We start from the raw sequence: 24,884 nt of genomic DNA, 5'->3' as shown, positions 1-24,884 counted from the left end.
TAAGAATTCACTAACCACACCTGTAGTCCTAGCTACTCAGGAGGCTGAGGTGGGAGGATCACTGGAGCCAGGAGTTGGAGGCTGTAGTAAGCTGTGATTGCACTGCTGCACTCCAGCCTGGGCAACAGAGTGAGACCCTGTCTCTTAAAATAAAAAAAAAAGAAAAGAAAAGAAATTCACTAAAATAAATCAAGGGCAGGGGACTAATTGTAGAAAGCTATAAAAAAGAGGAAAAATGTGTTCTGGGCATGGAAAACTGCAGCTATAAATTGCCTGTTGGTTGAAATAGGACATCTCAAGGACGTTTATCCCATGGTATTATCTCTCATAGTACTTTATTCTTTTCCTTTGAATTCTTTACTGCAGTTTGTACTTAGAATTACCAATTAATATATTTAGTGGTTATAACTCCCCCTCTCTCTAGGCTGTGAACACCAGTTTTTTTCTGTGTTCTATACTTAACATTCTTACAGTTCATGACGTATAATTGGTTTTAAATAAACCTGTGTTCAGTGAATGATGTTCTCAAGAATCAGGAGTGTATAAGGTGTTCTGGAGTAAGAATTCTGCAGGGAGGCAGATAATAATCTAGCGCATTGAGGAGTTTTTCTTGTCTGGATCCAAAGTTTGGTAGCAAAGACCCATGGAAGGTTTGGAACATCAAACTGGAAGTGTGCAAAGTCGTGTTCTGAGAAGATGAATTGGCAGCAGTTCTCTAGAAAATATTAGATAGAGAAGAAACAGAAAATAGGGAAACAGCTTAAGAGCTAGGCATTGATGTGGCCCAAATGTGAGATGCTGAACTCTAAGATTAAAAACACTTAGGCAGGCTGGGCGCAGTAGCTTAGGCCTGTAATCTCAGCACTTTGGGAGGCGGAGGTGGGCAGATCACTTGAGGCCAGGAATTCAAGACCAGCGTGGCCAACATGGCGAAACCAGTCTCTACTAAAAAATACAAAAATTAGCCGGGTGTGGTGGCTCACGCCTGTAATCTCAGCACTTTGGGAGGCCGAGGCGGGCAAATCACGAGGTAAGGAGTTCAAGACCAGCCTGGTCAACACAGTGAAACCCTGTCTCTACTAAAAATACAAAAATTAGCTGGGCATGATGGCATGTGCCTGTAGTCCCAGCTACTTGGGAGGCTGAGGCAGGAGAATCGCTTGAACCCGGGAGGTGGAGGTTACAGTGAGCCGAGATCATACCACTGCACTCCAGCTTGGGCAACAGAGTGAGACTTCGTCTCAAAAAAAAAAAAAATTATCTGGGCGTGGTGGCGCGCACCTGTAGTCCCAGCTACTCAGGAGACCGAGGCAGGAGAATCGCTTGAACCCGGGAAGCAGAGGTTGCAGTGAGCCGAGATCATGACTCTGCACTCCAGTCTGGGCGATAGAGCAACTCTGCCTTAAAAAAACAAACAAACAAACAAAAAACCAAACAAACAAAAAAACCCCACACACACGTAGGCAGATTGGGAAAGCTTTACCTATGAAGAACCTGTGGTTGTTTCATTATTCTATCTTGTCTACTTTGTTTGAATAGGAATAGTTAGTCGTCCAAGGAGTCATTACTGACTTCTGAGAAGGTGTATGGTTTTCAACAGTATGTTTCCTGATGATGTTAAATGTTTTAGTTTCTAAGAAGTGTCTTTATCCATGCTAATTGGTATTGAATTCCTTTTTTTGTCTGTTTCCCCTAAGTCAAAACAAGAGAAGATGGCATGTAGAGATAAGAGCATGCAAGACCGCTTGAGACTGGGCCACTTTACTACTGTCCGACACGGAGCCTCATTTACTGAACAGTGGACAGATGGTTATGCTTTTCAGAATCTTATCAAGTAAGTGAATTGTTATGATTAAATGGAGAATTGAAAAGTTCGTTTGGATTTTTTAGGTTTTCTGTAATCGTAGTCATTAATAATCCTAGTATTGGTAGTCATCTTTTCAGTTAGTTTTTTAGTCACCACATGTGGAAAGAAATGTATCGAATGAGGTGAAGTCCTGAAAAAAAGACACAAGTAAAATCAGGAATACAAAATGAGTTCCAGAAAATAAATAAAGAATGAGTTCAGGCCGGGCGCATTGGCTCACGCCTGTAATCCCAGCACTTTGGGAGGCCGAAGCGGGTGGATCATGAGGTTAGGAGTTCAAGACCAGGCTGGCCAACATGGTGAGACCCTGTCTCTACTAGAAATACAAAAATTAGCCAGGCGTGGTGGCAGGCGCCTGTAATCCCAGCTACTTGGGAGGCTGAGGCAGAGAACTGATTGAACCCGGGAGGTGGAGGTTGCAGTGAGCCGAGATCATACCACTGCACTCCAGCCTGGGTGACAGAGCAAGACTCCGTCTCAAAAAAAAAAAAAAAAAAAAAAAAAAAAGAACGAATTCTGCATTAAAACTTAAAAGAATCAGAATTGCTGAAGCTAAGGAAGAAAAACCTAGGGTTTGACTTTCTATCTTTCTAATTATATAATGAATTTTCATTAAGAGTCTATCAAGCATTTATTCTGGATCCACAGAAAAATGAAATGTGAAAGGACCTGAGAAAGAATTTCCTGAGATAAGTTTAGGTATAAAGCAGAATAAAACCATTGAAGAACTTTATAGGACATGTTCCTGGGATTATTTAAGGAGACAGTGTCCAGTCATCAGAGTCAATTCGTGGAAGGCAGTAGTGACCAGCACCACTGTGTGTGCCTGTCTGCAGCTTGGAATCTTGAACATTCATTGTCTTTGTCATAACATTTGATTTGAAACATTCAGGTATTTATTCCAACGAGGGAATTAACATTTAAAATCCTCAAATTCTAACTGTGTGACTAGCTACCGTTAGCTTAGATCTTTAAATGTATATAGATATCTTCAGATTGCAGTACGTTTTGGTGTATCTTCTTTTTCTTTTTTAATCTCTAGGTCATGATGAGTTGGAAGGTTCTATAGACTGCCTTTCCTTCCTGTTGTTTTTTTGCTGAAATAGCTTGTTGAGTATGAATTGGAAAGCATGTGACTACTTTTGAGTAATAATGAAACAAATAAGAAACTTATGCCTGAAAGAAAATACAAATATTGATGCTATTTATAATATTTGTTAAAACTAACCTCTGAATTAGACGTTAGTAGTCCTTGTTTTATGTGTGAAACATTAACCTCCAACTTAGATTAAGCGTGTTTTTGCTTCATGATTATTCCTCATGTATGTTGTATATTTTGGTGTGTGAAGAGGCTTTCAAGTCAAAGAATACCTTGGAAGGAAAGCACAGACTTTTCTTAGGCCGGCACCAGACATTCAGAGCAGCATTCATTCTGCGCTCTTAAGCATAGGTGGTTGGTGATAGCAGAGGTATCAGGGCAGTGTAAACAGCAGTTACATGGAGGTATGATACCTGTTTATAACATCCTGGCCAAGACATGCAAGTTGCCCTGGAAGTGACGTACCATCCAGTTTCCAGTTTTGTTAAAATGGAATCAGAAGAAGATAAAACTTAAGATCCACATAGTGGCCAAAGCCACCTAATGCTTACACTGACTTCTAGTAGTGGTAGTCACTCTGAGCAGCCCTGTCAATGGCTACTATTTAGATAGCAGTCTTTTTAGACTTTGATTCAGGAAAGATGGTGAGTTTGTATAGAGATGTTATTAGTTTTAAGGAGTGCTTATGGCCGGGCACAGTGGCTCTTGCCTGTGATCCCAGCACTTTGGGAGGCCGAAGCAGGTGGATCAGTTGAGCCCAGGAGTTCGAGACCAGCCTGGGCAACATGATGAAACCCTGTCTCTACAAAATGTGCAAAAATTAGCTGGGTGTGGTGGCACACACCTGTGGTCCCAGCTGCTTGGGAGGCTGAGGTGGGAGGATGACTTGAGCCCGGGAGGCAGAGGTGAGTGATGCAGTGAGCCGAGAATTGTACCACTGTCCTCCAGCCTGGGCGACAGAGCCAGACCCTGTCTCATAACAAAACAAAACAAAAAGAATTGGTTAAACTTACTGCTTATAGTAGCAATATTTTATCTCTTACTCTAAAAGCAGCTTGATGCGCACGAGGGTCTGGAAATCTGTATGGTAGAGTACAAAATGATGACTTTGCTATAGAGCCATCAGATCAGAAGAAGTGAGACTATGTAAATGAAATCCCTAAGTAGGACTCTTCACTGTAGGTGGATAGCACTGTTTTACTGTTTTAAGTCATATAAATGGCAAGAAATCTGTGTCTTCTCTTGGGAAGCTGTTTCTGGCTGATGTCTATTAATTATAGGTATTTTAGTTCCTGAAATTTTGCTTTAATAAATTAATTTCGTTCAGTATAGAAATTGAAATTCTCTAGTTGTAAAAGGCTATATCTAATAACCTCAGAGATCACAATTCTGCACATGAGAAACTCCAAGACATGTGAAGTAATTTTGTGGGTGAAGTAGCTGAACACTAACAACATTACTAGGTTTTATGGGAAGAGACAAACCTGAAGGCATTTAAAAAATGAATCAGATAATCAAATATAGCCTCAATAGGACCCTTAACACCGTTTTTGTTGTTGTTGTTGTTATTTTTGTTCACTGGTTCTTTTTTTGAGTGATCTTTAATTTCCTAAAACAGAAGATTCATTGTCTAATAGGAAAATTATATCAGATTTGTAGTATTTTTTGGCCAGTTTAGTAATTTTTGCTTTCCACAGTATGTTTGAATCTTTTGAAAAAGTAGCTTATTTTAATAGTTCTGAGAAAGTAATGTTAAATACTAAATGTTAATGTTATTCGGTATACCACTTTTTGTTTAAAGAAGTCTCAAACAGTCCATGGCAAGGCAATAAAAATTCTTTACTAGGCTTTGTTTATGTTGAAGTAAACAAAATTAAAGTAATGGGATTTGGCCAGATGTGGTGGCTCACACCTGTAATCCCAGCACTTTGGGAGGCTGAGATGGGCGGATCACTTGAGGCCAGGAGTTTGAGACCAGCCTGGCCAAAATGATGAAACACTGTCTTTACTAAAAATACAAAAATTAGTTGGGCATGGTGACACACGCCTGTAATCCTAGCTACTTGGGAGGCTGAGGCAGGAGAATTGCTTGAACATGGGAGGCAGAGGTTGCAGTGAGCCAAGATTGTGCCACTGCACTCCAGGCTGGGTGACAGAGAGAGACCCTGTCTCAAAAAAAAAAAAAAAAAAAAAAAAAAAAGAAAAGTAATGGGATTTGACCTGTGTACAAAATTGTGATCATTTAAGATGCATATAACTAGAGGAAGAAATTAAAGTTTACAGCATTGTAATGCTAGTCCAGGTATTTATTCTGAAGCGTAACAAGTTCCAGTATCCATTTCATTTATTTTCTTTTGAGACGGAGCCTCACTCTATTGCCCAGGCTGCAGTGCAATGTGGCACGATCTCGGCTCACTGCAACCTCTGCCTCCCGAGTTCAAGTGATGCTCCTGCCTCAGCCTCCTCAGTAGCTGGGATTACAGGTGCCCACCACTATGCCTGGTGAATTTTTGTATTTTTAGTAGAGACGGGATTTTGCCATGTTGGCCAGGCTGGTCTTGAACTCCTGACCTCAAGTGATCCACCCACCTCGTCCTCCCAACCAGTATCCGTTTTAAAGCAATTTACATCAAACCATCTGATTCTCAGTCATATGATCCATAACAAATTCACTGATTTTGTTGATTTTATAAACATTAGATCTTCTTTAGGTATCGTATACCATTTCACAGCTCCCAGTTTATACAGAATATATTCAATCCTGGGAATCTTTAAAAATCTCATCTGGGCTGGTTGTGGTGGCTCATGCCTGTAATCCCAGCAATTTGGGAGGTCGAGGCGGGTGCATATCCTGAGGTCAGGAGTTCGAGACCAGTCTGGCCAACATGGTAAAACCCCTTCTCTACTAAAAGTACAAAAATTAGCCGGGCATGGTGGCGTGCACCTATAGTCCCAGCTACCCGGGAGGCTGAGACGGGAGAATTGCTTGAACCTGGGAGGTGGAAGTTGCAGTGAGCTGAGATCACGCCACTGTACTCCAGCCTGGGTGACAGAGCGAGACTTCGTATCCAAAAAAAAAAAAAAACAACCCATCTGGGATATTGACATGTTGTTTGAAGTTTTGAAGTTTCAGACCTCTCAGAGATGAAATAGATAACAGATTATTTAAAATAATTTTGTTAAAATAATGACTGAAAATACGTGCTGCTTTTTTTTTTTTTTTTTTTTTTGGGATGGAGTCTTGCTCTGTTGCCCAGGCTGGAGTGCAGTGGCACGATCTCGGCTCACTGCAACCTCTGCCTCTTGAGTTCAAGCAATTCTCCTGCCTCAACCTCCTGAGTAGCTGGGACTACAGGCACACACCACCACTCTCTCCTGGCTATTTTTTGTACTTTTAGTAGAGATGAGGTTTCACCATGTTGGCCAGGCTGGTCTCAAACTAAGTGATCCGCCCACCTCGGCCTCCCAAAGTGCCAGGATTACAGGTGTGAGCCACCGCGCCCGGCCACATTTTTAAAAATACCTTTACAACTAGTTACTTCTTGTATGGTTGAAGTGTAAAATGTAGTTTTGCTGCTGAAGGTGCCTGCATTCAGTTCCTGGGATGCTGTAACAAATACCATAAACTGGGTGGTTTAAAGTAACAAAAATGTATTCTCTCACACTGCAGGAGTCTGAAAGTCTGAAATCAAGGTGGGGCAGGACCATACTTCCTCAAACCTCTAGGGATTATCTTTCTTTGCCTCTTCAGCAGTGTGGCAGCCCCAGATGTTGGGCTTGTGGCAGCATAACTCCATTCGCTGTCTCCTCTTCACATGGTGCTCTCCCTGTGCGTCTCTGTGTCTCCTCTTCTCATAAGGATACCAGTCATATTGGATTAAGGTCATATCGTGTCCAGTATGACCTCATCTTCACTAGTAATATCTTTATTCACCCTATTTCCAAACAAGGTCATATCCTGAGGTACTAACGACTTTAACATATCTTTTGGGGGACACAACCCATAATGGTGCAGAAGATTGATTGTCTTGTTTCTCTTTTGCAGGCAATGGCTTGGTAAATAGAGTTATTTAGATTTGAGTGAGATGGATTTATTGGGTCCTCAATACTTCTGTAAAATATAGAAGAAATAGCCTCTTGCTATGGGTGATGAAGGGCGAGCACTCTCTAAAATTGATGCTATACAAGAAATATTTAAGGATCAACTCGGTGAAAGGCACTGTTAATGCATGCTGGGGGTTATACGGATTGCTAAGACACGATTCCTGTTCTATGAGAAGTTACAGTTTGACATAATCCAGCCTTTGTACTTCCAAAATAAATCTAAATGAAGTACCACTGATAGACTCTCTTTATTCTATTCTTCTTCGATGTGAATAGCTAAACAGTTTCAAGAACATCAAGAATTGATATGGGAATCCTTAAAATACGTAACGTTGATCTTTGGTGCATCAGCTTTTCATGTTCAAACTCTCGTTCTCAGAATGTACAGTTTAGGATTTCCCTAAAGGTGTTTTGGAATCTGTGTCCCTTGTGTTATGGTTTATATATGTGATGGCTGTGGGGATCATTTCTTGTTGAATCTGAAGAGATTAAACATATGAATTGTCCTTGAAAATAATAGATTATTTTTATGTTTGATAAAGGTGATTGCTAAAATCTCAGTTTTGCAAAACACTGTTAATCTTCAAAGACAAAATGTTGTGGCACTCCACTAAGCTACTGTAGTTTATAGTTTAAACTGTATATTGTATGTTTATCTGTAGGGAGTTCAGAGTGTCTTACATTCATGGCCCCTGAAAAGGGTAGAAATGAGCTAAAGATGTTTACTAGTTTTTTAATTGGGAAATTCATGTTCAGTTAAGGTAAATGTTTTCTCCAGAAGAAAGATTGTGATTTTACTTAAGGATTCTGTGTCTCAACCCAGATTTCTTTCAAGCCATGAATTATATATGTATTTGTCCCTTGTGGGGAATTGGTCCCAGGACCTTCCTCAGATACCAAAATCCATGGATGCTCAAGTCCTTGATATAAAATCTGTAGTATTTGCATATAGCCTATGCATATCCTCCCATATACTTTAAATCACCTCTGGATTACCTATAATACCTAATAAATGTAAATGCTATGTAAATAATTGTCATACTGTATTGTTTATGGAATAATAAGGAAAAAAGTTTGTACATATTCAGTATAGATGCAGCCATCTTTTTTTTTTCCACGTATTTTCAATCTGCAGTTGGTTGAATCCGTGGATATGGAGAGTCAACCTTATATATGTTCTGCGAGTAGGGATGAGGAGGTCTAGCTAATGATAATCAAAAATAATTTTCAGGCAAACAGAAAACTCTTGAATTATCATTTTCATTTTGCTGTTCGATTGATGTCTAATCAGTGACCTGGCTCATCTTGAAGCCAAGGGCATAGTATTATCAAGTGACTGGCTGTTTCTTTGTAAGACTCTGATTAGGTTAATTTTGCATACAGCATTGCCCTTCTAGATATGTTTGAATAAACTGTATTGTGGGTATCTACCTTAGAGTAATCTTGGTTTTCTGCTTGTCGTTCTTCCACGAAAGATACTGTACTGAATCTGGAAAAGATCTGACAGCAATGTTCAGGGAAGAGGGTAGAGCAACTTCCATTTGAGTGTAGGTTTTAAAAAATTAGATTTTGCCAGGCGTGGTGGCTATGCCTGTAATCCCAGCACTTTGGGAGGCTGAGGCGGGTGGATCACTTGAAGTCAAGAGTTTGAGACCAGCGTAGCCACCATGATGAAACCCCGTCTCTACTAAAACAATACAAAAATTAACTGGGCATGGTGGTGCACACCTGTAATCCCAGCTATTAGGGAGGCTGAGGCACAAGAATCACTTGAACCTGGGAGATGGAGCTTGCAGTGAGCTGAGATCGTGCCACTGCCTGGGCAATAGAGTAAGGCTCTGTCTCAAAAAAAAAAAAAAAGATTTATTTTTCCACAAAAATGAAGATTCCGCAAAAGAGAACGAGCGGAGAAGCACAGTAGAGGGAGAAGGAGAAGGGAGCTATCATTTGATTGTCAATTATAATGGATGACTTAAAGACTAGCCTGTTAGATGGTTAATCTCCAATTTTGTATGTTTTTATATACCAATTCTGTAAACCTTAATATCTGTTAGATGGTAGGATACATGAGAGAAAGTGTTTTTTTTTTTACAATGGAGTTTTTATTGGTCCCTAATTTGTAAACTAGTTAATCACAGAAAAATGTGACATCTTATTAGGAAATACTCTAATGGTAATGGTGTTAGATTAACTGCAGTTGTAAAATATGTTTTATACTAATTCATTTCATATACTATTCCCTAAGGAGTTCTTACTAGTTGGAAGACTTCATTGTGCTTTCTCCGAATGTATTTTTGTTGTAAAAACTTAATCTAGGTGTCACTGTATCAGTGGGCGGGGTTGATGTGTAGAGTAGTAATGGCTCCCTTAGACTAGAATAAAGGATAGGTCTAAAAAGAAAATCTTGTTTACTTTCTTTAGCATCCTACAAACTTGGTATCTTTTTACATAAAACTGAGAAGCTTTCATCCAAATAAAAACAAAAAAGAACTTGGAACATTTTACAACTTTTAAAATATGATTTTTACTTTTAATGGGTTCAGATCAGAGAATTGTTTCCTTAACTGTTAAAAAGGAATCAGAAAATTGTTCCTTTTGAGTCAGAAAATAAGGTCACAATAGAAATTTGATATGTTCCTTCCTGTCCACTCTGAAAATAGTAATAACTAGTGTCTTAAAGCACAGACTCATTCCCAGAAAATATCTATCACCAATTATTTGGCCCTTCCAATCTGAAGTTAAAATCAAATCTCTACTTGACTTAAAGGGGCTTATTTTTTCTGAAATTGGATACACAAGTGACAAATTGTGTGTGTTCCACAGCTGTGGTAAAACTGTTGACTTTCTTTCTTTGTACAACGTCTTTTATATCTCTAGGCAACAGGAAAGGATAAATTCACAGAGGGAAGAGATAGAAAGACAACGGAAAATGTTAGCAAAGCGGAAACCTCCTGCCATGGGTCAGGCCCCTCCTGCAACCAATGAGCAGAAACAGCGGAAAAGCAAGACCAATGGAGCTGAAAATGAAACGTATGTTCTTTATTGACGTGAATGCTGAGACACCACACCCTGCCCCCAAATACAAATGTTGATTGCCACCGGCAATGGTTTTAAATTCTTGAGGTCACTCAGGTTTAAACCTTCTTTTCAGTTACATTAATGGATTTGCTCAACTCATATAAATGCCATATAAAATTAGTTGATTTTCTTAAACCTGCTCTTTCTTTAGGGCATTTTGAATGAGAGGGAAAAGTAATGTCACTTGACATCATGACTTTTGGCCACTCCTGGTTAACAAATAAGACGTCATTGTACTGAAATGATATTATTGCTTACATGTGGCTCCAGGTTGTGGTACACTAGTATCATCTTATGGGAGTTACCTGGCTGTTACTTCAGACTGAAGAATGCTCTTTACTGGTCAAAAGAGCACTTAGTTAATAGCCACAAACTTAGGATAAGCCCCCTGGAAAGCTGTTATGTTAGAAAAGGACATTGTCCCAATAAGCCACAACTTGATCTCATCAGAATTGTTTCCTGTTCTGGGAATCAAAGGAAAACACCAGTATCTTAAACTGCAGTACAGTCATCTTTTTCTCTGCCACTCAACAATATTTACATAGCTACCATGTATCGGAGGAGTAGAAAATTCTAAGCACAAATGCCTGCCTTCTCCATTCTTTTCTTCCTTTCTGTTTAACTGAAAGTAAGTTTCATGTCCAAAGATAGCTGCAGATAAAAGATATGTAACTTATCAACTAATACGTCATTTGCTTTATGTTTTCATATTAGTTCACAAAAACAACACATAATCCACTTCAGGTATAATAATACTTGTATTACATTATTATTAAAAATCGGTGGCATCCTAGAAATGCATCTTCTTTCATTCTAGTGAGAAAGATGGCTTAACACCAATCCTCACCCCATACATATCTGATGTTTTGGGAAGTCTTTTCCTTGATATTCGTTTAGTAAGTCTATGTTAAATGCTTATTTTATGCTAGGCCTTCTTCTGGGAATACAGAGCTAAAGGATACAGCCCCAGCCTTAGGAGCCCACAGTTTACTTAGGTGAGATGAACAGACGAATAAACTAATAATTACATTAAGTATAGCGATAAAAATGTGCTTAATGAACTTGGAAAACATCTTCATTCATATAACTCCAAATTTTTTGTTTGTTTGTTTGTTTGTTTTTTTGAGATGAAGTCTCACTCTGTTGCCCAGGCCGGAGTGCAGTGCTGCTATCTTGGCTCACTGAAACCTGTCTTCCGGGTTCAAGTGTTTCTCCTGCCTCAGCCTCCTGAGTAGCTGGGACTACAGGCGTGCACCACCATGCCCAGCTAGTTTTTGTATTTTTAATAGAGATGGAGTTTCTCCATGTTGGCCAGGCTGGTCTTGAACTCCTGACCTCAAATGATCCACCCTCCTCGGCCTCCCAAAGTGCTGGGATTACAGGTGTGAGCTACTGCACCCAGCCCAAATGTTATAAAACCAGAGTCTTTTTTTCCCTTGATTTTAAAGACTAGTCAAGTGCAATAATGAGAATGAGAAGAGGGGAAGAGTATTGAGTCTTAAATATAAAGTATTTTCCTTTCAGCAAGTCCAAGTAGGGGCTCAAATTTGAAAGATTGTCCAGGCTAATTAATCTGACCAATGTTTTCTTTCATGACTCCTGTGTTTATTTTGTGAAGGGACTTTCCCTCTAGTATTATTTGAAAATTATTTAATGCTAATGCACAAAATAAATAATTATTTAATGCTAATGCTAATGGCTTAGGAGTGATAAAGAAGGCATAGGTTGTTTCTTTGCCACAGAACGATAATTAGAATGCAATCCAGGCTAGTAATGTGTAAGCAGTTGCCATCTGGAGTCCTGTGTAAAATCCAATCTGGAAGGCCTTCAGTCCAGTTTTTAATTAGAGTATCTGTGACTTGGCTCTTATTTGACCAGAAGCCAGAAGTAGGTCTCTGGGGTCTTGGAGTGAGCCATATTATCCTTTCTTGGCCCCAAACCTGTTTCAGACAGAGAATTCTTAGCCATCATTTTTTATTTTTCTGTTTTTTGCTGGTGTGGAATGGAGTAATAGATATAGGTATTTCTGCATCTGTAAAGAGATAGCCCTAGTGGGTGAGTTTCTTCTTTCTATTTTTTCTTGAGTTAGACCTCAAAGGCTCTGTTCTGGCTGATAGGATAGATATTTCCCCTTTCTTCTGCTATTTAGAATATATCTAAACAGTGATATCTAAAAATATTAGATATCTGTATATGCTTCTAGAATGCGAAGAAGGTAGAGATGGAAGAAATAATAATTCTCACTTGTTTATCTTCTTTTCTTTTCTTTTCTTTCGAGACAGAGCCTTGCTCTGTTGCTTGGGCTAGAGTGTAGTGACATATTATAGCTCACTATAGCCTCAACCTCCTGGGCTCAAGCAATCCTTCCATCTCAGCCTCCTGAGTAGCTGGGACTACAGGCATGTGCCACCATGCCCAGCTTCTTTCTTCTTTTTTTCACAGAGACAGAGTGTTGCTTTGTTGCCCAGGGTGGTCTCAAACTCCTGGCTCCAAGTACTTCCCGCTCAGCTTCCCAGAGTACTGGGATTACAGTGAGCCACGAAGCCTGGCCACTTGTTCATTCTTGAGATACAAGGATGCTGTTGGAGTAGTTGGAACATGAAACACATGACTACCCGTCAAGTCAGCCCTTTGAGAGTTGATTTAAATAGCATTTTCAATGTTCTTTATACGTTGTCATTTAATAGTCATGCTTTCTTAGATAGGTATTATCACTTGCTGCATTTCAGGAAACTGAGTTAAAGAGGTTAAAGTTGCTTGCCCAAAGTCACATGGCCAGTAACTTAGTAGTGCTTTGAACCCTAGTCCTCAGACTCCAAATCCTAGACTCTAATTTGCTGCCATGTCTTTCTCTTTGTCATTACAGTATCAAGGTTTAAGTGTTAACAAGAATAATCAAATCCATTGGCTTATGGTTTTGCCCTCTAAAAAATTTTTAGAGAATTTTTGGCTGTCTCTGAGTTTTTATCTTAGTAATATATGGCACAAAACTCATTTCAAAAATAATATAAAAATATGGCTCACTTTTTTTTTTTTTTATGTTTCACAAATTAGACTTTTGGCTTTGAAGTTCTTCCCTCACATCACATCTGGTAAATTACAGAAGTTTTCTCTTGTCAGAGGACTACAAGATAACCCATCTTTCAGTCATTTTAACTGAGACTGAAACTGAATATGTCTTATAGTATATTTGAGCATTTCTCTTTAAATAGGCAAACTATGATTTCTAGTAGTTTACTGAAACTTTTACCACTGTTTTTCAGGTTAACGTTAGCAGAATACCATGAACAAGAAGAAATCTTCAAACTCAGATTAGGTCATCTTAAAAAGGTAAGTATAATGAGAAAATCTCCCTGGAGAAATGTGATACCTAGTTTAAATTTGGGGTTGAAGCTATTTGGTCATTTGGGCGATTGTAATAGTAGCTGCACATAGCAGCAGAAAGCTTCAGTGACTGCTTTCACTGTCATGTCTTGTAGCCTAATGGTAGAACTCATATTTTTCCATTTTCTTTCTTTTTTTTTTTTGAGACAGAGTCTCACTCTGTCTCCCAGGCTGGAGTGCAGTGGTTGGCTCACTGCAACCTCCGCCTCCTGGGCTCAAGCGATTCTCGTATCTCAGCCTTCTGACTAGCTGGGATTACAGGCACATGCTACCAGACCCAGCTAATTTTTGTATTTTTAGTAGAGATGGGGGTCTCACCATGTTGGCTAGGCTGGTTTCGAACTCCTGACCTCAAGTAATCCACCTCCCTCGGCCTCCCAAACTGCTGGGATTACAGGTTACAGGTGTGAGCCACCATGCCTGGCCTATCTTTGCATTTTCAAGTCACTTCCAGCAACCCAATGAGAGTGTTTTTCCCCCTAGTGATCTATCAGCAGATAATTCTGTACACATCATGAGGCTTCCCAAGTGGTTATCCTTGGAGTAAAATTTTAAATATATAACAAGAGCAGATGGTTTTGAAATTGATGTGAAGACTCTTGTCATATTTTAAATCACATAGCAGCTCTTATTCCTTGCCTAAACTAGCTAAAAAGAGAAAGTCTTATGTGAACCTTATTCAAACACAAAGGCACATAACATAGAATTTGTTATTGATGATGTTCACTGAGATATCTTAGATGTGGATTGCTCAGCTCTTAAAATTCAGAAGCCCATACATTGGTTGATGCTGTTTATGGGTGATAATGGTCAGTAAAGATTTACTGAACTGCTTTTGGTATGTGTGCTTTTGTTTTTTATTTCACATATTAGTTTTCATGCTGTTTTCCCACTGGGTTCTTAGAGCTTGTTAAATAAGTAGAACTTGCTGGGGATGGTGGCTCACACCTGTAATCCCAGCACTTTGGGAGGCTGAGGTGGGTGGATCACCTGAGGTCAGGAATTCAAGACCAGCCTGCCCAGCATGGTGAAACCCCGACTCTACTAAAAATACAAAAAATTAGCTGGGCATGGTGGCATGTGCCTGTAATCCCAGCTACTCGGGAGGCTGAGGCAGGAGAATCACTTGGACCTGGCAGGCGGAGGTTGCAGTGAGCCGAGATTGTGCCATTGCACTCCAGCCTGAGTGACAACAGCGAAACTCCTCTCAAAAATTAAAAAATAAAAATAAGTAGAACTTAAGGCACCAAGTGTAATCCATACTTAAAGATGAGAACCAGATAGATAACCTGATTTTTGTAAAAAATGTCTCCATGTCTAAATGTATATGCACAAAACATTCCTGAAAACATACGTAAGAAACTTAATAGTGGTTACATCTCAGGAGTGGGCATGGAGAGGAGGGAGGAGGAGGGTAGAGAACTTTTGCTTTTCTTGCTGAACTCCTCTGTATGGTTTGAATTTTATTTTTTCTGTGGGCTCATTTTTATGATTAAAATTCTTATCGCTTAAAAAGAAATCTTTCAACGCAAAGCACCTTCCTTTAGCCTTTCATAAGATAAATATCTGCTATTGTTTTTGAAATAAGATCCCGAAAAGGTAACGTTCCCCTTCTTTTGTGCTATTTCTTTCCTTTTCACTTTAGGAGGAAGCAGAGATCCAGGCAGAGCTGGAGAGGCTAGAAAGGGTTAGAAATCTACATATCAGGGAACTAAAAAGGATACATAATGAAGATAATTCACAGTAAGCTACTTGGGGGCATATTGGGTTGGAGATTGCTAAGCATTTTATGATATGAATTGAATGGTCTAGAATAATGTGTTTGCTTACTATAAGTTACATAAATGATTCCATAGTGTATTTAGCTCTTTTGTAGCATCTAATACAATTTTGTGAACAAAATTATGATTTGCCTTGGTTTAAATATACAATTGTATTAAATTTATATATTAAGTATATATGTGTATACATACAGCATTTTTACATGAGTAAAAATTACTAAAACAATATGGCTTTGTAATTGTAAATGGTTGAGATATGTTGCATATTCAGATTTCCCTACAGAGCCTTAAGAAAGAGAAGATGGGTCACAGTGTGGTGTTCTGGAAAGAGTATTGGGTTGAGATGACACTCGGTTTCTGAATGACCTTTAAGGGCCATTCAGGTGTTGAGATTTTAAGTAAGACTCTTAAGTTCAGTACATTAATTGTAGATGAATTGAAACTGGGAAAAGTAGGTTGAAAGTAGAAAGGGGTTTTTATAAGTAATCTGTTTTTTCCTCATATTTTTTGGACCCTGAAACATTTTTTCATAAAGCCATAGCTTGTCTATTTTTGTTTGGCTTATATGAGCTTTGGACCTGTCTTTCTGTTAAAGTGGCAGACAACAGCAGGTACCACTTCCTGAGAGCTCTCTGTGTATCAGGCTTGGTCCTAAGTGCCCTTAGTGCTCTCATTTAATCCGCAGGATAACTCAGTCATCTTTAATACGTCAATCAGAAAACAAGCTTAGAGAAATTAAATTAACTTGCCCAGGGACCCATAAATAATGTGACCAAAGAGTTCAAGCTGGATCTTTTTCATCTAAACCACCATGCAGTAATGTCTCTCCAGATAGGCATCCTACTTTCTTAAAATCCATGTAAAGTAATTTCAGATTTAATAGTGAGATTGTTTAAGATCAAGAACTAGGTAAAAATATTTTTAAATTTGTTTTTGCCAGAACTTGTCATTTCTTTATCATATTATTAAGAAACTACCCAAGGTAGAGTCTAATATGGGGAACACAGTTATATCTGTCTTAAAGAGAGAATAATGAGTGCACATAGAACATGTGACTCACTTTAAAATCAAATCTGTTTTTAAGGAAATAGCAAGTGTCTTGGAATTTTACTGTATGTAGTTTTGAAATGGTGGGAACATGTGGCCCTTGAATAGTTTGGAGGAGCCAAATAGCACAATCTAAAAATCTCTAATCTACCCTCCCTCATTGTATAGCAGGGCAGAAGAAAGGAGGAGGAGCAAGAAAGGTCTAGTGTAGCTACACTGAGACCAGCATCCAAGTCCTGTGGCTCTATAGGTAGTGCTGTTCATTGTAATTATGCTGCCTCTTTGCACTGTGTAACTTTATACTCAGTATTTGCCATGTTGATGTTGATTGTCAAACTACCAACAGCAGCTATAATTACATGTATAATGTGTCAGATATTCTGGGAATTTTGCAAGCGTGGAAGACTGTAGTCCATGATCTCAGGGTGTTACATGTTCCCTGTTTCCGCAGATTTAAAGATCATCCAACGCTAAATGACAGATATTTGTTGTTACATCTTTTGGGTAGAGGAGGTTTCAGTGAAGTTTACAAGGTAAGTATAAGGAACTGGATACAAAGACTGGGGGTTAAATTATCAGCTCTTACCAACTTGGAGAACATTAAGAATACTGATAATTGTAGGTTGATATCCATTGGTTGAAATTCAAAAACTTTAAAAACCTGTATCTTTGGGAAAACAGCTTTCAATAAACCTAAGTGACCAAGCAGAATACAGTATTGCCATTTTCAAATTTGAAAAATAAATAATTATAGATTTAAAAAGCAAGAAGGAAATGTACTGGGTCGTGGAATTATGATGATTTTTATTCTGGTTCTGTACTTTCTGCCTCATACATATTTGTTAGAAAAAAGTATGTGCTATCTTTCTTTCTTTTACAGAATAGATGTGTCAAACCTATTTCCAATAAGAATAGGTTTTTTTTCATTGGAAAACCTGCTTTTTGTTTTAGAAGTGTTCTAATATCATTTACTAGCACTGGCGGTCTGAAAGAGTGTCCTGGCTTAGAGTGCTTCAGTTGGGCTAGCGTAGTACAGGCTGCTGAGCTTCCAGGTTGATTTTTACCAAATGAGGGATTCAGTATGTTTTAAATATAGCTACAGATCCATAACATGTGGATTTAATTTTTCTACATGTTTCTGGCACCTGTCTATAAAGTACAGAATTGTTTATTAAGTAGTCTTTGTTGCATAGCTGTCCCTTTCAGAGGTACAGCTTTCACTGTTAGGATTTATGTTATGCCCATATGAATTTATATATGAGAAATCTTTTTAGTAAAATAGTTTTCATTGCAAATAAAAATGGTAAAACTAGTTCTACTGTTTTCTTATTTTAATTTTTTTTAAATTGTGGTTTTATTTATTTATTTTAGAGATAGAGTCTTGCTCTATTGCCCAGGCTGGAGTGAGGTAGCATGATCATAGTTCATTGCAGCCTCAAACTAATGGGCACAAGCAAGCCTCCTGCCTCAACCTCTTGAGTAGCTGGGACTACAGGCCCAGTGCACTAATTTTTAAATTTTTTGTAGAGATGGGGTCTTGCTACATTGCCCAAGCAGGTCTCAAACTTATGGGCTCTAGCAATCCTCCTGCCTTGGCCTCCCAGGGTGCTGAGATTACAGGTGTGAGCCACTGCACCCAGCTGTGATTTTATTAAGTATATGTTTCAGTGGCATTAAGTACTTTCACAGTGTTGTGCAACTGACATCACTACATCACTGTTCATCTCCAGAACTATACTACGATTAGTGCACTACTATACTGGTTTTGATATTCTAGTATCTTTTTTTTTTTTGGAGACATTGTCTCACTCTGACACCCAGGCTAGAGTGTAGCAGTGCAGTCTTGGCTCATTGCAACCTCCCACTCCAGAGCTCAAGTGTACTCCCATCTCAGCCTCCCAAAGTTCTGGGATTACAGGCGTGTACCACCATACCTGGCTAATTTTTGTATTTTTTTTATAGTGACAGGGTTTCATCATGTTGCCCAGGCTGATCTCGAACTCTTGGGCTCAAGTGATCACACCTCAGCCTCCCAGAGTATTGGGGTTACAGGCATGAGCCACTGCACCTGGCTTCTAGTATCTTATTCGTATTTTTTAATCTGTGTTTATGAGTAGGATTGGCCTGTAGTCACCTTTGGTATGCAAGCAGCTTTGTCAAAATTTGATATCATAATTATCCTGGCTCCTTAGATAGAGTTGTGAAGTCTCTTTTTTTCCATGCTCTGGAACCCTTTTCATCACTTGGGAATTGTTGGCTCTTTGAAAATTTGTTAGAGTTGACTCATAAAAATTTATTGGGCAGGACAGACTCTGTGGCTCATGTCTATAATCCCAGCACTCTGGGAGCCGAGGCGGGAGGATCACTTGAGCCCAGGAGTTTGAAACCAGCCTGGGCAACATAGCAAGACCATGCCTCTACAAAGAAAGAAAAGAAAAATCGCCTGGGAGATGTTGAGTTAATGGAAAACATTTGGCTGTGTTTTCAGTTTCTTCTACAACTATTGATGTGTTCAGATTTTCTCTCCCTTCTTAAGTCAGTTTTGGTAATTTAATTTTTCTAGGAAATCTATTTCATTTAGTTTTTTTTCTTTTTTAATAGAGACAAGGTTTCACTGTGCTGCCTAAGCTGGTCTTAAACTCCTAGCCTGAAGTGATCTTCATCCCTCAGTCTTCCAAAGTGCTGGGATTACAGCCACCATGCTTGGCCTAGATTTTTAAAAAATATTTTCCACATCTTAGTTACTTCTCTGTTCTTGTAAAATTTTTATTTTTGTGTTTCTTGATTGATAGGCTACAGATCAGTCAGTGTTGTTACTAATTTTTTTCCTAAGAATCAACTTTTTTTGTTGATCAAATCTGCTATTTGGTTAGTTTTCTATTTCATTAATGTCTGCTTTCATTCCTTCTTTCTGCTTTCTTCATTTTTATTTATGTTCATTCTTAAGTCAATGCTTAGTTTATTTTCTTTGTAATTTTTTATTGTAAAAAGATAGATATAAAATTTACCATCTTAACCATTTTTAAGTGTGTAGTTCAGTAAAGTACATTCACACTTTTGTGAAATAGATCTCAAACTTTTCTTCATCTTCCAAAACTGAAACTCTGTAACCATTAACCAACTTCTCTTTCCCCCTCCTCCTTGTCCTTGGAACCATTTTACATTCTGTTACTCTGAATTTGACTATGTTTAGATTTCTTACAGAAGTGGAATCATACTACCTCTTTTTATAATCAGCTTATTTTACTTAGCATAATGTCCTCAAGGTTCATCTATGCTATAGCATGTGACAGGATTGCCTTCCTTTTTAAGGTCACTTAATATTTTATTGTATGTACCACATCTTGTTTATCCTTCTCTGTCGATGGACACTTGGGTTGCTTCCATCTCTCGCCTACTGTGTATGGTGTTGTTGTTTTTGTTTTGTTTGTTTGTTTGTTTTTTTGAGACAGAGTCTTGCTCTGTCGCCCAGGCTGGAGTGCAGTGGTGCAATCTCGGCTCACTGCAACCTCCGTCTCCCCAGTTCAAGTGATTCTCCTGCCTCAGCCTCCTCCAGTAGCTGGGATTACAGGTGTGCACCACCACGCCAGCTAATTTTTTTGTATTTTTAGTAGAGACAGGATTTCACTGTGTCGGCCAGGCTAGTCTCGAACTCCTGACCTCAAATGATCCACCCACCTCTGCCTCCCAAAGTGCTGGGATTATAGGCACGAGCCACCGCACCCAGCCTATAGTGCTGTTTTGAATTTGGGTGTCAAATTATCTCTGTGAGACTCTGCTTTCAATTCTTTTGGATATATACCTAGAAGTGTATGTAATTTTAAATCATCAAAATTGGTTCTTGGTGCCTCCCAGTTACTTTTAGTAATTTCATCATCCTATTTTTTCCTAATATATTTCTTCAAACATTTTATTTCTTTTTCTCTTGAGACGGAGTCTCACTCTGTCGTCCAGGCTGTAGTGTAATGGTGTGATCTCAGCTCACTGCTGCAACCTCTGCCTCCCAGGTTCAAGTGATTCTCCTGGCTCAGCCTCCCGAGTAGCTGGGATTACAGGTGCCCGCCCCCACACCTGGATAATTTTTGTATTTTTTTTTTAGTAGAGACGGGGTTTTACTATGTTGGCCAGGCTGGTCTCAAATTCCTGACCTCGTGATCTGCCCGCCTCGGCCTCCCAAAGTGCTGGGATTACAGGTGTGAGCCGCCACGCTCAGCCCCACACACTTTATTTCTGAAATCTAAATACTTGTTACAGTGATGTGTGCATTTAATGTAGTTTTTCTTTTGCTGTTCTCCACTCTCCAAAATCCTTTCTTAAGTCGGTGGTAGGTCACAGTGTCTTGGATTTAGAAGTACAGTGTAGTAGTTAGAGAAAATTATGCTTGAAATAGCATTGGTGCTCTTATAAATTGGGTGGTATTTAATTTTTTTTTCTTTTTTCTTTTCTTTTTTTTTTTTTGAGACAGAATCTTGCTCTGTCGCCCAGGCTGGAGAGTACAGTGGCGCAATCTCGGCTCACTGCAACCTCCGCCTCCTGGGTTCACGCCATTCTCCTGCCTCAGCCTCCCGAGTAGCTGGGACTACAGGTGCCCGCAACCACGCCCGGCTAATTTTTTGTATATTTTTTAGTAGAGACAGGGTTTCACCGTGTTAGGATGGTCTCGATCTCCCGACCTCATGATCCACCCGCCTTGGCCTCCCAAAGTGCTGGGATTACAGGCGCAACACCGCGCCTGGCCTATTTAATGTTTCTAAAAATTATTTTATTTGAAATGGTTTTCTACTGTGAAGCCATAACGGTATTCATGATTGTGGATGGACTGAAGATTCTTTAAGAAAAGAAGTTCAAAAGTTTCCATTTTTGGCCGGGCATGGCCTCTACTGCCTCTAACCCAATACTTTGAGAGGCCAAGGTGGGAAGATTACTTGAGGCCAGGAGTTCAAAAACAGCCTGGCAAACACATTGAGGCCCTGTCTAGATAAAAAAATAAAAAATAAAAATAAAAAAGGTTGCAATTTTTGTGAAATAAGATATTACGTCTGAAGTGAGTGGTTTTTATACTTTAAACATACTGGTTTTAATTTGGTATAAATGATGGAAGTTTCTCTATTTTATAAGCAGCTTTCTCTACATGCAGTGCTTACCTAGAGAAACTTAGGTTTAGATACATCTGTAAAGTAGTGATCACCCTATTTATGGACTGTTTTCTGTACTTGTTGCCTTCATCTATTTGTATATTTGTGAAAATTAGCAGATGAGTGATAACAGTGTTGAAACTGAAGTAGTAAGCGTTTAATCTAAACTTTACAAACTAAGAAAAACTATTCTAAAGGAGCTATGCAATAAATTCTTTGGTTTGGAGGGAAATCTTCAATTGAGTTGAAAGATTACTTTATCAAATTATGATTTACACCCAGCTTCCTCAAAAATCCATGTTACCTTTTTTACTGTGCTATAGCAAGCACTACCTAGCTGATGCAGGACTTGCTGGCAGTGGTGGCCACTGGGGAAAGCCGGTTCCTGCCTCTGTACAGTGCTGGAGAAGTGACTTGGTGTGACTAACTTCAGCCATTTTTGGGATTAGAAACTGCTTTTCGGCCAGGCGCAGTGGCTCACGCCTGTAATCCCAGCATTTTGGGAGGCTGAGGCAGGCAGATCACCTGAGGTCAGGAGACCAGCCTGACCAACATGGTGAAAACCCATCTCTACTAAAAATACAAAAATTAGCCAGGCGTGATGGTGTGTGCCTGTAATCCCAGCTACTCAAGAAGCTGAGGCAGGAGAATCACTTGAACCCGAGAGACAGAGGTTGCAGTGAGCCGAGATCGCACCGTTGCACTCCAGCCTGGGCGACAGAGCGAGACTCCGTCTCAAAAACAACAGCAACAACAAAACCACTTTTCATTTACCCAGCATATAGAGATGGGACTAAAGGCAGGGCTGTTTTTTGTTCTTGTTTCTCTTTTTATTTTAATAAACAATATGCCAAATTACAGGGTTATTTTGTAAACAATCATACCAAAGAAGTATATTGTGAGGGGTTATTTTCTCCAGGAGGCAGGCAGTGTGTGTCCCTGGAATTTCAAAAGTGGCAGGATGTTTGGAGCTTGTAAAGTCCTAGTGTCAACTGAAGGACAAGAGACAACCTAAGGGAGACGGGTCCCAGATGGGAATAGATGGTGTCCAGAAAGAGAATGGTTGGGAAATGATTCTGAAGGCAGGGGCTATCTTTCTGTTTGTGGTGTTGGCCTGGTTTTATGTTCTAAACCCCTTGGTGCCAGTGTGTCTAGAGACTTCTAAATTATCTAATCACAAGTTTTGAGAAGATGGTTGCAACACTGATATAAGTATGTGATGTATGTAATAATGTATTTTGGACTTTGATTATGTTATGTGTTAAATTAAAGCTTCACATCAGTTACCTGTAATTTTTCTTAACATTTACCCAGTATATAATTTATTCTCTTTATAGGCATTTGATTTAACAGAGCAAAGATACGTAGCTGTGAAAATTCACCAGTTAAATAAAAACTGGAGAGATGAGAAAAAGGAGAATTACCACAAGTAAGTGATACTTCAGTGTCTGACTTTTTAAAATTAAATAATACCTGTAGTTTGAGCATTATGCTACAAGCTTTACATGCATTGTTGTTGGTTTTGTTTTATGTAATCTTCATAACTGCCCTAAGAGAATAAATACATTCTCAGTGTTACGATGAGGAAACTGATGTTTACAGAATTGGAGTAACAGGAAGTGGCTGAGCTGGTATTTAAATCCAGACTTTCCTTAATCCAAAGCTCTAGGTACTCTTAATCTTCCCTTCCTTTGTGGCTAAAATAGCTGTAGTAAATAAAGCCTTAGAAATCATTGTTGCTGGCCGGGCACGGTGGCTCACGTCTGTAATCCCAGCACTTTGGGAGGCTGAGGCAGGCAGATCACGAAGTCAGGAGATTGAGACCATCCTGGCTAACACGGTGAAACCCCGTATCTACTAAAAATACAAAAAATTAGTTGGGCGTGGTGGCGGGCACCTGATAGTCCCAGCTACTCGGGAGGCTGCGGTAGGAGAATGGCGTGAACCTGGGAGACAGAGCTTGCAGTGAGCCGAGATCACGTCACTGCACTCCAGCCTGGGTGACGGTACGAGTGCGAGACTCCATCTCAAAAAAAAAAAAAAAAAAAAAAAAATCATTGTTGCTTGTCTGTAGAAACTAGACCCTAGGGAGCTGCTGGTGGGCTGTTTCTGCTACTTCAGTCATTTCCTTCTGAAAGAGACTGGGGGCACCTGGTGTGTCTTGGTGGCACCTGTTTGATTTGTTCAGCCTCTCTGTGCTATGTACTCCTCCCTGTCACAGTTTGCCCATCTCAAAGTTGGTCTTCAGGGTCCCACTTTCTGTGCTTGCTTCTCTATAGAATAGTACTAGTGGCAGCCTTCATCTTTACTTGGGGTGTGGGGTAGAGAGGGCGGGCTTCTTTAAAATGAATTATTATTATCTGTGCAGCTGTGAATTGCTTTGTTCCACTAATGTCAGGTTTTGCCTATATGCCCCCAAGCTTCTGAACATTGGAGTTCATGGCTCATTTGCTTTAGAGGCTATGCAGACTTAATTTGCTATTAGGTTCCCCACTGGGCTTAGTTTTGTTTCCTTGTTGTTGGTACAAGTATTGAATCAGACAAGTCCTGCCCTTGAAAGGAGGGGACAGGCTTTTTTGACGAAACAAACACCTCCTTTCTATAAAGGCAGTCTTGTTTTGTTGTTGTTGTTGTTGTTTTATAAATAATAATTTGGAAGGAGAAAAACAGTGGTCTTTGAAGTAGCCCTTTAGTTGGCTTCTAGCCTGGTCCAAGGCAACCCTTGCTCTATACCTCTTGTTCATCAGGGACCCAGAAGTTCTTCCTGTTCCAAACAGATGGGCAGTGGTGCTCAACACTGGAGAAGGGAAGGTTCCTGCTACATTAAGAGCAACAGGGCTTAGCAGAGGGAGAAGGGATGACCTGTGGCACCCTGTGTGTGTTTCTTAGGTGACAGGCAGCTACAGTCCAGATGCTCCTGAGAAGCAGTTACATTATTATAAGAACATTCTAGTCACTTGACATGTAGGGATGAGTGGCACACAGTAGTAGTGAGTGCCAGGAGCACTTCAGAGAAGGAAAGCACATGTTGTTCTAACCAGTTATAAATGAGCAATGCCCCTACTGTATTGAGACCCTAAGAATGCCTAAGGGTGTTGGACCAGTACATGCTTCTCTTTAAAAATGCCCTGTAGGGACCAACCTTGGTTAATCTCGAGAACATAGTTCCTGTGCTGAGACGTATATGTATTTTGCTTAGTCTCAGTATCCAGGTTTCTGGCTGACCTTGCAGAGAGCTCTAGTGTTGGATACCACAGCAACTGCAGGTGGGCGTTCTGCTCATCTAGCCTTTTGAAACAATGAGGAGTGGAAGCCAGGCCTTGTCCGTCCTTCAAACAGTTGGCAAGCACTCTGAGGCCTGGTGGGTATGGATTGGGTGTTTTCTCACA

General features: G+C 39.6%; 1 protein-coding gene across 5 annotated transcripts in view; it reads left to right on the top strand.

Annotated features, from left to right (window-relative positions):
* Window positions 1-24,884, top strand: part of TLK2 (tousled like kinase 2) — a 139,492-nt gene that overhangs the window by 87,051 nt on the left and 27,557 nt on the right. For 4 of the 5 annotated variants that reach the window (XM_030800546.1, XM_030800547.1, XM_030800545.1 and 1 more), the window contains 6 exons: window positions 1,698-1,834; window positions 9,948-10,100; window positions 13,412-13,478; window positions 15,178-15,275; window positions 16,812-16,893; window positions 22,833-22,924. In XM_030800546.1, coding sequence (XP_030656406.1) covers window positions 1,698-1,834; window positions 9,948-10,100; window positions 13,412-13,478; window positions 15,178-15,275; window positions 16,812-16,893; window positions 22,833-22,924 — 629 coding nt within the window. Of the gene's footprint in view, window positions 1-1,697; window positions 1,835-9,947; window positions 10,101-11,077; window positions 11,144-13,411; window positions 13,479-15,177; window positions 15,276-16,811; window positions 16,894-22,832; window positions 22,925-24,884 lie in introns of all 5 variants that reach the window. The other variant, XM_030800549.1, reaches the window with a different exon arrangement.

This window comes from Nomascus leucogenys, chromosome 19 (assembly GCF_006542625.1).
Source record: "Nomascus leucogenys isolate Asia chromosome 19, Asia_NLE_v1, whole genome shotgun sequence".
NCBI classification, from domain to species: Eukaryota; Metazoa; Chordata; class Mammalia; order Primates; family Hylobatidae; genus Nomascus; species Nomascus leucogenys.
This window is presented reverse-complemented; position numbering and strand designations above follow the sequence as displayed.